Here is a 13,406-nt window from a genome sequence, read left to right as displayed (position 1 = left end):
TTCGTAATGCGAGAGTAAACTTGTTAGCTACACGTAATCTATACAAATATTATAAAGAGGAAAGATTTGTATTTTTGAATTTTTGTATATATTGAAGTAACTCAAAAACTATTGACCCGATTTAAAAATTCTTTCACCATTAAAAAGTTACGTTATTGCGAAACATAGGTTACGTGTATATTATTTTATAATTTAACGCGGACGGAGTCGCGAGCAACAGCTTGTATTCTTATAATTATGTGATAAGTAGTTTTAAATATCGAATGCAAATTCAATGTCATAACCTAGTTTTGTATTCGTTTTCAACGCATCAATGTAATGTGTTATTCTATCTTAAAACTAAGGTTATGCTCGATGTAATTAATAGTGTAATTTTATTATTTGCACTTAATTTGATGTATTGGTTCGTGTATGAATGAGTCCTTGAAATACAGTCAGTAACCTTGTTGGTATTTAGACCCATTAGTATGTAGGACACGACTTGGGTAAATTTCTTATTACCTGGAAATGTTAGTGGAATAGAAATGATCATGTTCGATATATTTATTTAATGTCTACATATAAATTTAATAAATGTTAAAATTTCAAGGATTTGTTGTGCTATTTATGGTTATTTGTACTATATATAAATGATGTTTATTTTTGAATACCAGGTTTTGTCGGATTTAACGTTGTAAACAGTTATTTCTATAAGTACATTGTTTAAGAAAGGCCGCTGAATGACCTTGGTTTTTTTAATATGTATTTAACTCTAGCTCAACTCAATACCTGAGTCATTTTAACCTCAGTTTCCACTGCGTATATGTTCATGCAAATATTGTTGTTTCACGTTTCTCAAAGAGAATGAAAGAGATGATAGTATGAATGTTTTGTGGAAGTACTTTTGCAGTCGTATGTTCCTGTTCCAGTTGATCGCAGCGTCGACGTATTCTGTAGATATTTCAAACCGGTCTGAAACAAAACCCAAAGCTATTTTGTACTGCGAAATATTGCACTGTCACTCCTATAGGCCACTCGGTTTAACATTTAAAACTTGATAACTGTGTAATTGTTACTAGATAAATTATTTTAAAAGTTCTAGAAATAGATTTCAGTGCTCTGTATTTTTTTTCCTAATTATAGTTTTATAACACCAATTTGGTTAAACTCAAATTAATATAATTAACAAATAAAATGATTCATGTTCGTAATTCTACGTATTCTTACTAATAAATGTAAATCATTAGACCGCAAATACGAATATAGAAATATCATATACGGTTTAAAATCATGACCGTAACGTACCGCAAAGTAAAGCTACGCCTACAACACACGTTCGGTTTTAACTTAACAGTCGTTACGGTTAAAACTGTAACCATAAGTTCCACTGTTTATTTAAAACAGCGTGTCTAGCGGGCTTAAGTGCAGATAACATTACGTATCCTGAAATGTACACGATTTCAGGTTTTATCCTCAAAGGTACACAACATTACTGTAATTCGGGTAATGAAACCAATGCCTGCAAATCCAAATTACTAGTGTGAAATAAATCATTGAACGCTTCCCAGATTTAACATCGGGCCGCACTTAGCCGTAATTACGTGTAATGCTATCATCCGGTAAATATCCAATGCCGCCGCTCTTGACCGTGACAATCTATCAATTGAACGCCGACAGAGAATGGTGAACGTACAGCGTGAAATATCAATTTATGTTACTCATTTTATACATTTTATATACATTTACTTTGATTTTTTTTAGAAAACACGGACATTCGGGTACTACTTTATGTATACTTTACCTAAGACTATTAAATAACGAACAAAATTTTAGAAAAGTTTGAGTTATTGGGAGGTTATGATAATGTAATTATTTTTCCCGTTTCAGTCATTTGAAAAGGTGTCATCAGTATAACTACTAAATATATCTAGTTAACCCATGTTATTTTATGAAGCCAGTCGTCATCCTATCTGTGCTTTTCCCACCGGATTTGGCGCACCAGGTTTCGTCCTCCAACTCGAGTTATCTTCCGTCAATCCAGTCCTCACTCCCTTAATCATATCACCTTACACACAATCCATCAATCTCTTCTTAAACTATAGGTATGTCATCAGCTCCGAAATGGCTCAACAGTTCAGACAGGCATGAGCCGTCAACAGCTCAATTATCAACTCGCAGCTCAATGTAAGCTGATGAGCTGTGAGTGCCAGCTCAAATTGCAGATCTTAACACCATGCACTAATTGAGCTGATCTGCAAGTTCATTGATCTGTGTCACTCACCTTGGGCTGCAGATCAATTTTAGTTGAGCTATCTATGTCTACTAGGTAATGTTATCAAATCAATGTCTGTAGATGTCATGGGCGTCGCTGACCACTTCGGTGTTCTCGCCGCTCGTTTGCCCCCCTTTATTATAAAAAAAAAGATTGGTTTGTATTTAACTTATAAATCTATTGATGTTTTTAATAAATATATGCACATGTAATTATTTATTTAATAATTTAAATTTACACACAAACGTTTATGTGCGCCACTGACTTTGTTTGACATATCATGCATAATCATGAACACCTTTTACATAAATGATAAGCAAAAAAAAGGTTGAAACCGCTAGCGAACTTTAATGCAAATAATATTCTAGAACAGGTGGCATTTTTGATATAATTACCGACTACTGGGGCAGAAATATTATTTGTTAGTCAAGATAATATTGAATCACTCATGCAAATACGTAGTTTTTTTTTCTCTGTTTGTTTTTATTGTAAGCAAATTCTTCGCCAGGATATAACGATAGATTTATGAATAAACATTTGGTCTGATAACTTTAAAGTTTTATTTTCTTGCACACATTATTAAAGTAAAATTGAATCAATTAAAAATATAATCAATACTTTCAAATTGTAATAAGTATACGTATATGTACATATATAACAAGAGTGTAAGTATATTTTTACGTATAAATCTATTTTAGTCTTTATGTAGCGACAACAGCAATAAAAATAGTTTTACGATGCTGTGTGAATAAATAGCAGTAAATGCTGTCTTGATCTTTAAGACGACTTTGTACTTGCAATATGTCGCGTTGAATTAATACAAGCTGATCGTCAATCGAATAACAAAAGATAACGTCGTCCCCCTTATCCTATTTAAGAAGAACAGAGACAATATGTTATTCTATAGCAAGGAAATATGCGGTAACCATTGCGATACACTGTCAATTAAGACTTGTAAAGTTGGTGTTACAAAACAATCGGATCCTTCGTTCCCTTTGCACGCTACATTGTTCCAAATGCAGCGATGCTATAATTCAATCTCGATAACCATTCGTCACTTAAATGGCACATGAGTTGTGTAATCGTGAAAGTAAACAGCAATTGTAATTCATCAGGTCCTGTACATCGCGGTATATTGACAGGGCGCGCATGCTTCGCATTCTTAGCGCACGCGTCCACGCAACTGTATTGAAACTAGGGCTGCTAAACTTCGAGAATAGTCGACACTAACACTGGCTGTTTAGACAAAAACGGTGACTTGGTAACTCTCAAGTCTTTGGTGCCTTCATTCCAAAGACATGGATGTATCACCGTAGTTCGAACGCGCATCGTGCAAAGTCAAAGAATTCAGGTCAACCAAGAGTAGTGGCAGCCCTAATTGTCTATTTGGCGGGAAGCACGCGCCAACTAATTGTTGAGCATCACCAATGAGCGACCATGATTGTTAAGACATATTCACAATGCAGTGAACAAATCGTACCGACGTTACGTCTTATAGTAGTAAATGTCTCTGCAATTTTGCTTATATTATTGTCGTGGTATTAATTTTTAATTTAATAAAATTATCTTAAATTTACATATAACTTTTACAGTTATCAATATAGGATAAAGATTAAAGGTTTTTGTAATAAAACTTAAGTTTTTGTCACTTACGGCGCCATAGTCGTGTTTTCAGTGTGCACATGCCTTTAAATGTGTTCCGTTCCTAAATCACATGATTGTTTCCGCAGACATTACTTAACATATTACTCGAATGTTGTGCAACTGATTTATTGTTTACGTATGTTTTGATTCAGAATGTGTTTAATTCTTAATTTGACATGCATCACTAAACACTAATATATTTGACAAATTGAAATGCGAAATACAACGGAGACTTATGCCTGTGGGAGGAGAATTCCTATCCATGATCGAAGCTAACCATAATAATCTCTTGTTACAGCTAACAGATATAGTAAACGCGATGTCACCGCGAGGCGAGCTTCCTTTAGAGCTGGCTCTGAGAGGGCGAAGCGCCTCCATAGCTACAACACTGCTGCAGCACTGCGCAGACCCCGATGCCCGCGGTCCCAGAGGACGCACGCTACTGCACCGGGCAGTCGACTCCAGAGATGCCTTCTCTGCAAAATTCCTTGTCGACAATGGTGCTGATACCAGTCTCACAACAAAGTTAGTATATACATCTGTTATCTAAAAGCGTAGAGAACCGATTATAGCATACCTCTAGAACCTTCTGATCGATATAGTTTGATAATACAATCCTGTTTTGATTTAAAATATAAGCTTGCTTGACAAATTTAATCTGCAATAAACAAAAGAAGAACAAGTTGTTATTCTCTTGTTTATTGTGCGCTATAATTAAGTCCTACGTCTCTTATTAATCGAGACAACAAGAGAATACCTAAACTATAAATTCCATAGAAAGTTAATTAGTAGTCTCTCACAATGCATTTACTAAACCAAATGGTTGCATACGATTAAATGATTATGCATTTACCGTATGAATTAGCGAAATCTCTGCTAACTGTGATCGTAACATGTGATATGTACAAGTTTCGTGCACTCCGTGAGTACGTCCCTAAAATGAGTTCGTTGAACCACCAAATAAACACTTACGATTCCAGAATGCAGTGTTATTCTGATAGACTTGTTTATGTTACGTAACGTATGTGTTTACGATACAGTAGTGTGGTTGACTGGATTTACCGAATTGAATGAACTTTCGTATATATTTACTGCATCTACTATAGAGATAGATTTATTAAGATCATGCAAATATATAATTAACTGCATTCGTGAATGAAATCATCAAGAAAGCTTTTATGAGTTTTTCCCGTTGGAAAATAATCGTTGAGCCTATTGAGGTACGCTGATTGGTCCAACGGGAAACTCCCGCTTTTGTATTTCATGACTAGTTAAAAAAAATAAAACAAAAAACCATTTGCCATCCAAAAAAATATACAGCCTTACACAAAATAAGAAACATTTATGGAAGTAACAGATGGCAAAAGGGGGAGGGTCAGTTTAACAGATACTGGTTAAGATCGATTGTCGAGCTGGATTTCAGTCACACGCCCTTCGTTACCTAACCCCCCCCCCCCTCTAGTTCGCACTAAACTAGTAGTTCAGCCTAGTACTGATTAATTTAGTAACAAAAATACTCTCGACTATATGATTTTGTAATCTTCTTGACAAAATTAACGCTGTTTAGATACGTTTAGTCACTAAATTTGGTACTCGACTAAACTACTAGTCTTATGCAAAGAGGCATTAGCTACTGTTTAGTTTCAGTCGTAAATCAGTCCAATGTCAATTGAGTATGTACGAGAAGAAATAATTGTAATTACAGAGGAAATCACAAATAACCGACTAATTTGAACTGACATCGCTTATTGTCGACTTCCCGAAACCAATCTCACGTTCGAAGATTGCACTCTTATTATTTAGTTTATTATATTATGTTACGTAAATATTTACTATGAAATACTAAAAAAGTATTAAAACAAGCTGCTACAAGGAAATTGCGATGAGTAAATTTTAGCAAAGTACATAAGTTACTTCCAGTATAATTATCCCATTTTTCTCATTCAAATTAGATTATCTATACTAATGTTATAAAGAGGAAATATTTGTATTTCATATATTTTAAATAACCCAAAAACTACTGGACCGAATTTAAAAATTCTATCACCATTAAAAAGCTATGTTATAAGTGAGTAACATAGGCCATGTTTTTTATTATTATTTTTAATTTCACAGAAACGAAGCCGCAAGCAACAGCTAGTGTTATAATGTATTTGATATCAAAATTCCTTAAGCATATATGTGCGCTGTTTGTATTACTACAGTGAAGACCTTTTATATTTGTTTGTTATAGAGAGGAAGGTGACACAGTCTTGCACCTGATAGCAGCGTTGACGTCCAGCTCGTGTGAGCCCGACACTATGGAGCAGATGGTAGAGATCGCAGAAACGGTGGTCGCGAAAGGCGCAGATATCAACCGACAGAACAGAAAAGGATAGTAAGTTGACAAGTTAAAATTATTGTCATAGTGTAGAAAAAAGTTGTAACGAATATTTTAATGTATTTGCAAAATGTTACTGCCACTCTCAGAGTCTTTAATTTATCGGTAAGCACTCAAGCAGACCATACTCTGAGTGAGGTATTATCTAACATGCAAGAAGGAGATAATGACAAGGATCCGTAATATATTTTGTACTCTTAATCATGACTTAAATGTATATATATACGCAGACAAATAAAATAAATCGGTTGTTGCTCCCATGCTTAGTCATCGATAGTGAGCCGTGGGTGAATCCGCGTGGGAGGGTTTGGTTGTCTTCACGAGTGACCTAAAGACAGTGCATGTAAAAGTATCATAGATACTTTGTTTGAAGTATTAAGCAAAAATAATGATGTAATAAGCATATTGTTGCTCTTGTTTAGAAACTACGAACGAGAAATACAATATGAATTATTTAGTTTTTTTTGTATATTTTTGTCATAGCTAGATATCGGCAATGCAACCCAACGTTAGATTATAACTAAATTATAAAAACAGCTGCTTTTTATTTTTATATGCATTTGAATCACGTAAAAATTACTTTCCCGTTAAAAAAAATTCTTTCACCTTTAGAAAGGTAATTTATCTGTGAGTAACATAGGCCATATTTTAACGATTTTTTTAATTCCACGCAGGCGAAGTCGCGAGCAACAGTTAGTCTTAAATATGTTAAAATGTTATATTTATTTAAACTCAAGATAATTCTCTGATCTCGTGAAGGTTCATTGACCAATATCAAGTGCGCCCTAAATTAACTTCGTTTTCTCTTTTATTTGGCAATATCGTAATGATAATCGCCATCTATACCTAAAGTAGGCTAACAATAAAATAAAAAAATAACTTAATAACGACCTTTAAGAGGGAATCCTCGTTTCAATAAGACAAAAAAATAATAATTATAAAGCATTCTTGTAATAATGGGTATGTATGTTGTAATAAATTGTTAGTACAATAAGAGTGCGCGTAAACTAGAAACAAAACTATCGCATTTAGTCTCGCGTTGTTTCCTATGAGCGTATACAGAGATGTGCTCACTACTCGATTTTTAGTTGTGCAACTAAACTGTTGAATTGTCTGTAAAACAATCTACAATCGCACAACAGTTATGTGATAGTTTAGTCAAAGGTCTGCTTTTATTCTTCAATACACTACAACTGCGTTATGTCAACAAACTGGTATATTGTCATGCAAACTTTATAGCAGCTCGGAATATCACAAGAGAAATATAATTACGTTGTAATAAGCTTTCATCCAAACAGTTCTCCACTAACAATGCTATAGATATACCACAAAACTTGTATCATGTATTTTTTTTTCAGCACACCCCTACACCAATCTGTTATATCAAGAAATCTAAAAATATTCGATCTTCTACTGAAACAGCCTAATTTGGACACGAATTTAAGAACATTAGCGGATGAACATCCACCTTTGTACTACGCTTTGGTCGATGATAGACGAGCCTCGATATCCTCCAGTGAAACTCTTGTAATGAACGGTTCCAATCCATTCGATACACCAGTGACGAATAAAAACGCGTTCACAGAAGACCCAGTGGAAGGTAAAACAGAGAATATTATAGAACGAGGTTTCGCTGCTAAGCTTTTAGAAAAAGGATGTCAACCGAATCCATTGTACTCCGGTTCTGGGGATAGTCTACTTCATATTTTGATACAAGGATGGTTTGAGGTAACATAATGATTTTATCTTAGTTTTATTTCTTTTACCTTTTGATGTAAAATGTAGCCTATTACCTGCGCCTTCCTCGGTGTGGAATTAAAAAAACATAACACACATAAAACATACATACGAATTGAAAACCTCCTTCTTTTGGGATGTCGGTCAAAAAGTAAGTAGCCAGACTATTCTCTACATCTATGCCAAACTTCATTGAGATCCGTTCCGTTGTTAACGTTACAAACTCTTAACAAACATCCATCCATCTATACTTTCGCATTTATAATATTAGTAAAATGTTACTTCGTTGTAAAGTAGTTTTTCAACAGTGGTAGTGCCCGCTTTAACATTTTAGCACGAATGGGCCGGCACGCCCGGTGTAACACCACGACCACACAGAAGACAGGCGTGAAATGGAAGCAATTCCGTGTTTCGTCTGATGTGAGTGTGGTGCCGGAGGCCTAATTTAAGTCCCTTTCCCTTTACCACCCTTTTCTTATAAAGAGAGGTTGGGAAGAGGAAGTGGATTTGACGGTGAGGAGATGCATAGGAAGGGGAAATATCCTCTTTATGTGCGTCTCCTCCTCCGTCGGATAAGGGTAGGCAACGCATCTGCAATTGCGGACGTCTATGGGCAGCGGTCGCTTCGCCATTTTGGCGATTTCAGGTGGCCGCTTGCTCGTTTGCCACCTTATGTTATAAAAAAAAAAAAAAAGTAGCGTTTTAATGGCTAAATAATTTTTGAATTGGAATCAGTGGCTTGGAGCCTATTCAATGCTAATAAACAATGAAATTCTTCTTTATTTATATAGATTATGGCTGATGGATTATTGTTAGAGATCACATAAACTACTATATTTTTAGACAGTAACTTTGCCGGCAGTTTTTCTACAATTTTAGTCATCTCTATTATAGGATTCAGCAGTGTTTCTCGTATCTCATTTGAATGGTGATTTAAACCACGGCAATGAGGCTGGTGTGACCGCACTGCACGCGGCATGCGCTAGCGGCCTCACGCGCCTCACTGCAGCACTGCTGGAGCACGGCGCACGGCACAATCTGCAGACAGCGTATGGAGAACAGGAGGATACTGTTTATAGGTGAGGTGCTAGTCATCATCATCATCACCAGCTCACTATATGTCCCCACCGAGGGGCTCGGAGCCTACCCTAAATTAGGGTGATTAGGCCATAGTCAACCACGCTGGCCCTCTGCGGGTTGGTCGACTTCACACATATCTTTGAATTTCTTCGCCGATATGTACAGTTTACGATATTTTCCTTCACCGTAAGAACGTCGGGTAAATTATGTACATATGAAAATTCGAAAAATTGAAAATCAGATTGGTTCACGGCGGGATTCGAACCCAAGACCTGTAGATTACAAGTCAAGTGCTTAAACCACTGAGCCACCGACGCTCTTATGCTAGTCGTAACGCACATAGAGGAAATTCGAAAGAAGACCCACTAGTGGAGGAAGTATAGAGCGTAGCGAGATGTTATGATTACCAAGCGATCTGCTGCTCGTTTGCCCGCTTTTCCTATAAAAAAATATATGAACAAGAAAGTATTAATGTTGAATGTGGATGGCTACAAAGGTGAAAGTTGTAATGGATTCGGTGAAAGAGGATATGCTTTAGAGTGGATTCAGATATAACGGCTGATAAGAGATGAATGGAAGAGCATTACATACTGTGCCCACCCATAGGGACAAGGGATGAGAGGTCGTAACACATCTGAGTCAGGAGTTACGTTTAATAAATGAAATAAAATAAATACGATATAGTAGTGTCAACAATCAAATCAAATTTTGTGAAATTACCCTAAAGTTAATAAACATTTTTTTTTGTCTATACTACTGTCTTTGTCTACTATCTCATTCACAAAAGAGAAGGATGAAAGAATAATGAGGACTAGGGACAAGCAAATCTTCAAGTATTCGTAAATAACAACCCACAGTTGCGTTTGCTAAGCAATGCAACAATATTAAAATATTGGTTGTTGTACTGGTAAATGATTATTCAACGTATGTAGACAAACTCCTCTGCACCTGGCGGTGCTGAACAACCACGAGGGTGCGGTGCTGGCTATCTTAGAGCACAAGAAGTTGATAGAGAAGGGGGAGATGGCGGCCGCGGACCGCAGCAACGTCAGTCTGCTGCCCAACTTGAATATGAAGAACTCGGAGGGCGACACTCCTGTTAGTCTAGCGCTTACTGAAGGTAGGAAAAACAAAGATATCTATACTATTATAATAAAGCGTAAACACACACTTCCTTGTTGCCTAAGATGTCAGCAATTACAGCATATTTTTGAATAATTTTTGATAAAAAGGCCTGCACTTACGTCATGCTTTAGGCTATATATTTTCATGCCATTAAATTTAGGGTTTAAATATTTTGGATAAAAACCCTAATGTGGGAAGGAGACCATAAGTTGCTGCCAACATCAAGGAAGCATGTCATGTAATTTTGACATTTGCAATTGATAATTTGACACATGTAATAAAATAAAATTTTTATAATTTTTTGCGGATGTAGTCGCAAGGGAACAGTTAGTCATTGATGTTTCTTTTCAGGACACAAAAATCTAGTAAAACCCCTAATCGAAGGCGGAGCTGATCCTAATGTACGTAACGGTAAAGGCTTCACTGCCTTACATCAAGCTATTGTCGAAGAAGATTCTAGAATCGCCATATATCTACTAGATCAGGGAGCTGATATGGACGCTTTGTGAGTTAATAGTTATCGATAGTTTCTCTTAAAATAAGATAACTATTCTTTCTATCCGATTGGATATCCCATTTTCTGTTACTGTATGAGAAAAGTATATGCTATTTCCACTAGTATTTACAACGCTAGATAAATGTAGTTGAGCAGTCAGTCGTTTTTTTGAAAAATGGTACTTAACAGCCGCAAACTGTTATGTCTGCGTGAAATTAATATAAAACAAAAGCGAGTAGTCTATGTCATCTTCCACACTGTGTTCTATATGTATACCAATTTTCATCGAGATTCGTTCAGCCGTTTAGACTACAAACTCTAACAAACATGCATCCATCCATCTAAATATTAGCATTTATAATATTAGTAAGATTAAGCTTTATGTATTCAATACAATTATTATTTTTTGCATATTACACATTTTTAGACATTTACATAGTTTATTTTACATATTCAGACAGTTACGTGACGTGTAAAAGCCTCCAACTTTGAGCAGTGTTCTGTCCTTCGTTACAAAACCCTAGTCCATGTGTACAGGACTGAGGCTGGCGAGACGCCGCTGCAGCTGGCCATCCACTGCCGGCTGGGGCTGGTGGTGGAGGCGCTGTGCGTGCGCGGCGTCGACATGAGCCGCCTCGACGCGCACGGCGTGCCCCCGCTCTGGGCCGCGCTCGACTCCGGCCAGGAGGAGGTCGCCAGTGTGAGTACACCAATACCCTCCGCATACCCCCCACACCCCCACACATACACTACACTACACCCATCACACTGACCATTACAAATAGACAGGTATTTTGTAAACTATGGTATTTTGTGTCTGATTTTCACAATTTTGACACTGATGATTGTGGCTGGTCAAGATAAAGAGTTTAAGAATTAGTAATAGTGATGGAAATAATTTGTCATAAATATCTGAAGGCGTGTTTAAATCGGACGAAGAAAAAGCTGTCATTTCTTGTATTACATTCCACTAAAGTTTCTATCTCATTTTCTGAAAAAAAAAACAATACAATTTCCTTTAATATTTCGTAGTGATAATCCACGATTATGTTAAAAGTATAGGTATTTTATAATTGTGCTATAGATACTCGTGAGAAACGGCGCGGATGCAGACTGCTGGGGTCCCGGGCCGGATGGGTGCTTGCAAACTCTGTTACACAAGTATGTTCTTATTTAATCCCTATTTGCAAACAAATAGTATTAAAACATAAAAAGTAACTTATTCAACCTTCCGCCCGCGACTTCGTCCGCGTAGAATAATAAAAAAAAAAAAAAACTTAGTAACTTCCAGATTATCCTCTTCATGTGTGCCAAATTTTATCTAGATCCATGCAGCCATTTAGGCTACTAGACTTGTATTGACAAATATCCATCCACCATTCAACTTTCGCATTTATGGTATTAAAAATTATTGAATTATTTACGTACAGGGCAATAGATGAGAACAAGGAGTCATTAGCGACGTTCCTGATCCGTTCCGGTTGTGACGTGGAGTGCGCGCGGCGCGCGGCGGCGGGCGGCGAGGGCGCCGAGCTGGCGGCGGAGCGCCACACGCCGCTGCACCTCTGCTGCACCTGGGGACTCTCTGACGTCATACAGGTACCAGGACAACATAACTTAGCGCGCTCACTACGCTGCATAGTTTGCTAGTTTAAATCCGACTCGAAGGACCATTTTATTTATGTATTTATTTATTTATTTATAAAGTACACCAACAGATAAGTTATAGAACAATTACATAAGAAATAACATATAAGACAGAAGAATGATAACAAATCCAGTTATAGGTATACAACATTGTTAAAGAGAAAAAAAAACATTACGGTTAGGTTACAGAAAATGTAGAACAAACAAGATAAGAGAAAAAAGAAATTAGCTAAAACCAAGTCCTATGTCTGTGCCTCCGAATGTGAACGTATGTGTTTTTTAAAATTATGTATAGAGGTTTTGTAGAACAAAGTTTGCTAATTTAAATCCGACTCGAAGGACAATTGTCAAGAAACTTTGAAATGCAATTTTCAGACTCTACTCGAGCACGGAGCGAACATTAACAGCAAAGACGCGGAGGGGAAGACTCCGCTACATATAGCTATAGAGAATCAGCACGCGGGCATCATCTCGCTACTGCTATCCCAGCCCGGAATCGACCTGTCCGCGAGGGACAACAAGGGCGTGTCGCCCTTCGCGGCCGCTCTCACTGCTAGGAACAACAAGGCCGCGCAGGCTATACTGGAGAAAAACCCTTCAGCTGCTGAACAGGTTGGATTTTGATTCACATATGCAATGCATTTCAAACAAAATTTTCCAAGAATGTGTGCTATATTATGATGCGATAGTTAAATTATTCTCCATTGAGATATTCAAGGTTATGAAATATATATATCCATAGAGATATGAAAGGTGTATCATAAGATAAAATATTAAGCCCTCCACTAAATTTATTAATCCAAATGCAGGAATAAACCATCAACTTTGGGTCTTCTAAAAAAGCTTTTAATATGTCCTTGAAGGATATAATGTGTTTGTGATTTTGATGATCAAAGCGTTTGAAAAATTAAGTAGATGGATATGTTTGTAAAGTGTTATACTCGCAGGTGGACAAGAAGGGTCGCAACTTCCTGCACGTGGCGATCCAGGCGTGCGATGTGGAGAGCGTGATGTTCCTGCTGTCGGTGGAGGTGGACGTGAACTCG

The 13,406-nt window shown here is 36.8% G+C and overlaps 1 protein-coding gene across 1 annotated transcript in view; it reads left to right on the top strand.

Moving 5' to 3' along the window:
* LOC106105966 (serine/threonine-protein phosphatase 6 regulatory ankyrin repeat subunit A) overlaps positions 1-13,406 on the top strand; it is a 48,318-nt gene that overhangs the window by 30,759 nt on the left and 4,153 nt on the right. The window contains exons 6-16 of the mRNA XM_013286484.1: positions 4,194-4,420; positions 6,129-6,272; positions 7,634-8,003; positions 8,907-9,091; positions 10,025-10,212; positions 10,569-10,722; positions 11,251-11,413; positions 11,798-11,874; positions 12,144-12,312; positions 12,736-12,972; positions 13,308-13,406. Coding sequence (XP_013141938.1) covers positions 4,194-4,420; positions 6,129-6,272; positions 7,634-8,003; positions 8,907-9,091; positions 10,025-10,212; positions 10,569-10,722; positions 11,251-11,413; positions 11,798-11,874; positions 12,144-12,312; positions 12,736-12,972; positions 13,308-13,406 — 2,013 coding nt within the window. The remainder of the gene's footprint in view (positions 1-4,193; positions 4,421-6,128; positions 6,273-7,633; positions 8,004-8,906; positions 9,092-10,024; positions 10,213-10,568; positions 10,723-11,250; positions 11,414-11,797; positions 11,875-12,143; positions 12,313-12,735; positions 12,973-13,307) is intronic.

The sequence above is a fragment of the Papilio polytes genome, unplaced genomic scaffold, assembly GCF_000836215.1.
Source record: "Papilio polytes unplaced genomic scaffold, Ppol_1.0 DF824269.1, whole genome shotgun sequence".
Classification (NCBI taxonomy): Eukaryota; Metazoa; Arthropoda; class Insecta; order Lepidoptera; family Papilionidae; genus Papilio; species Papilio polytes.
Note: the sequence above shows the minus strand (reverse complement) of the source record. Positions and strands in the feature narration are given on the sequence as shown.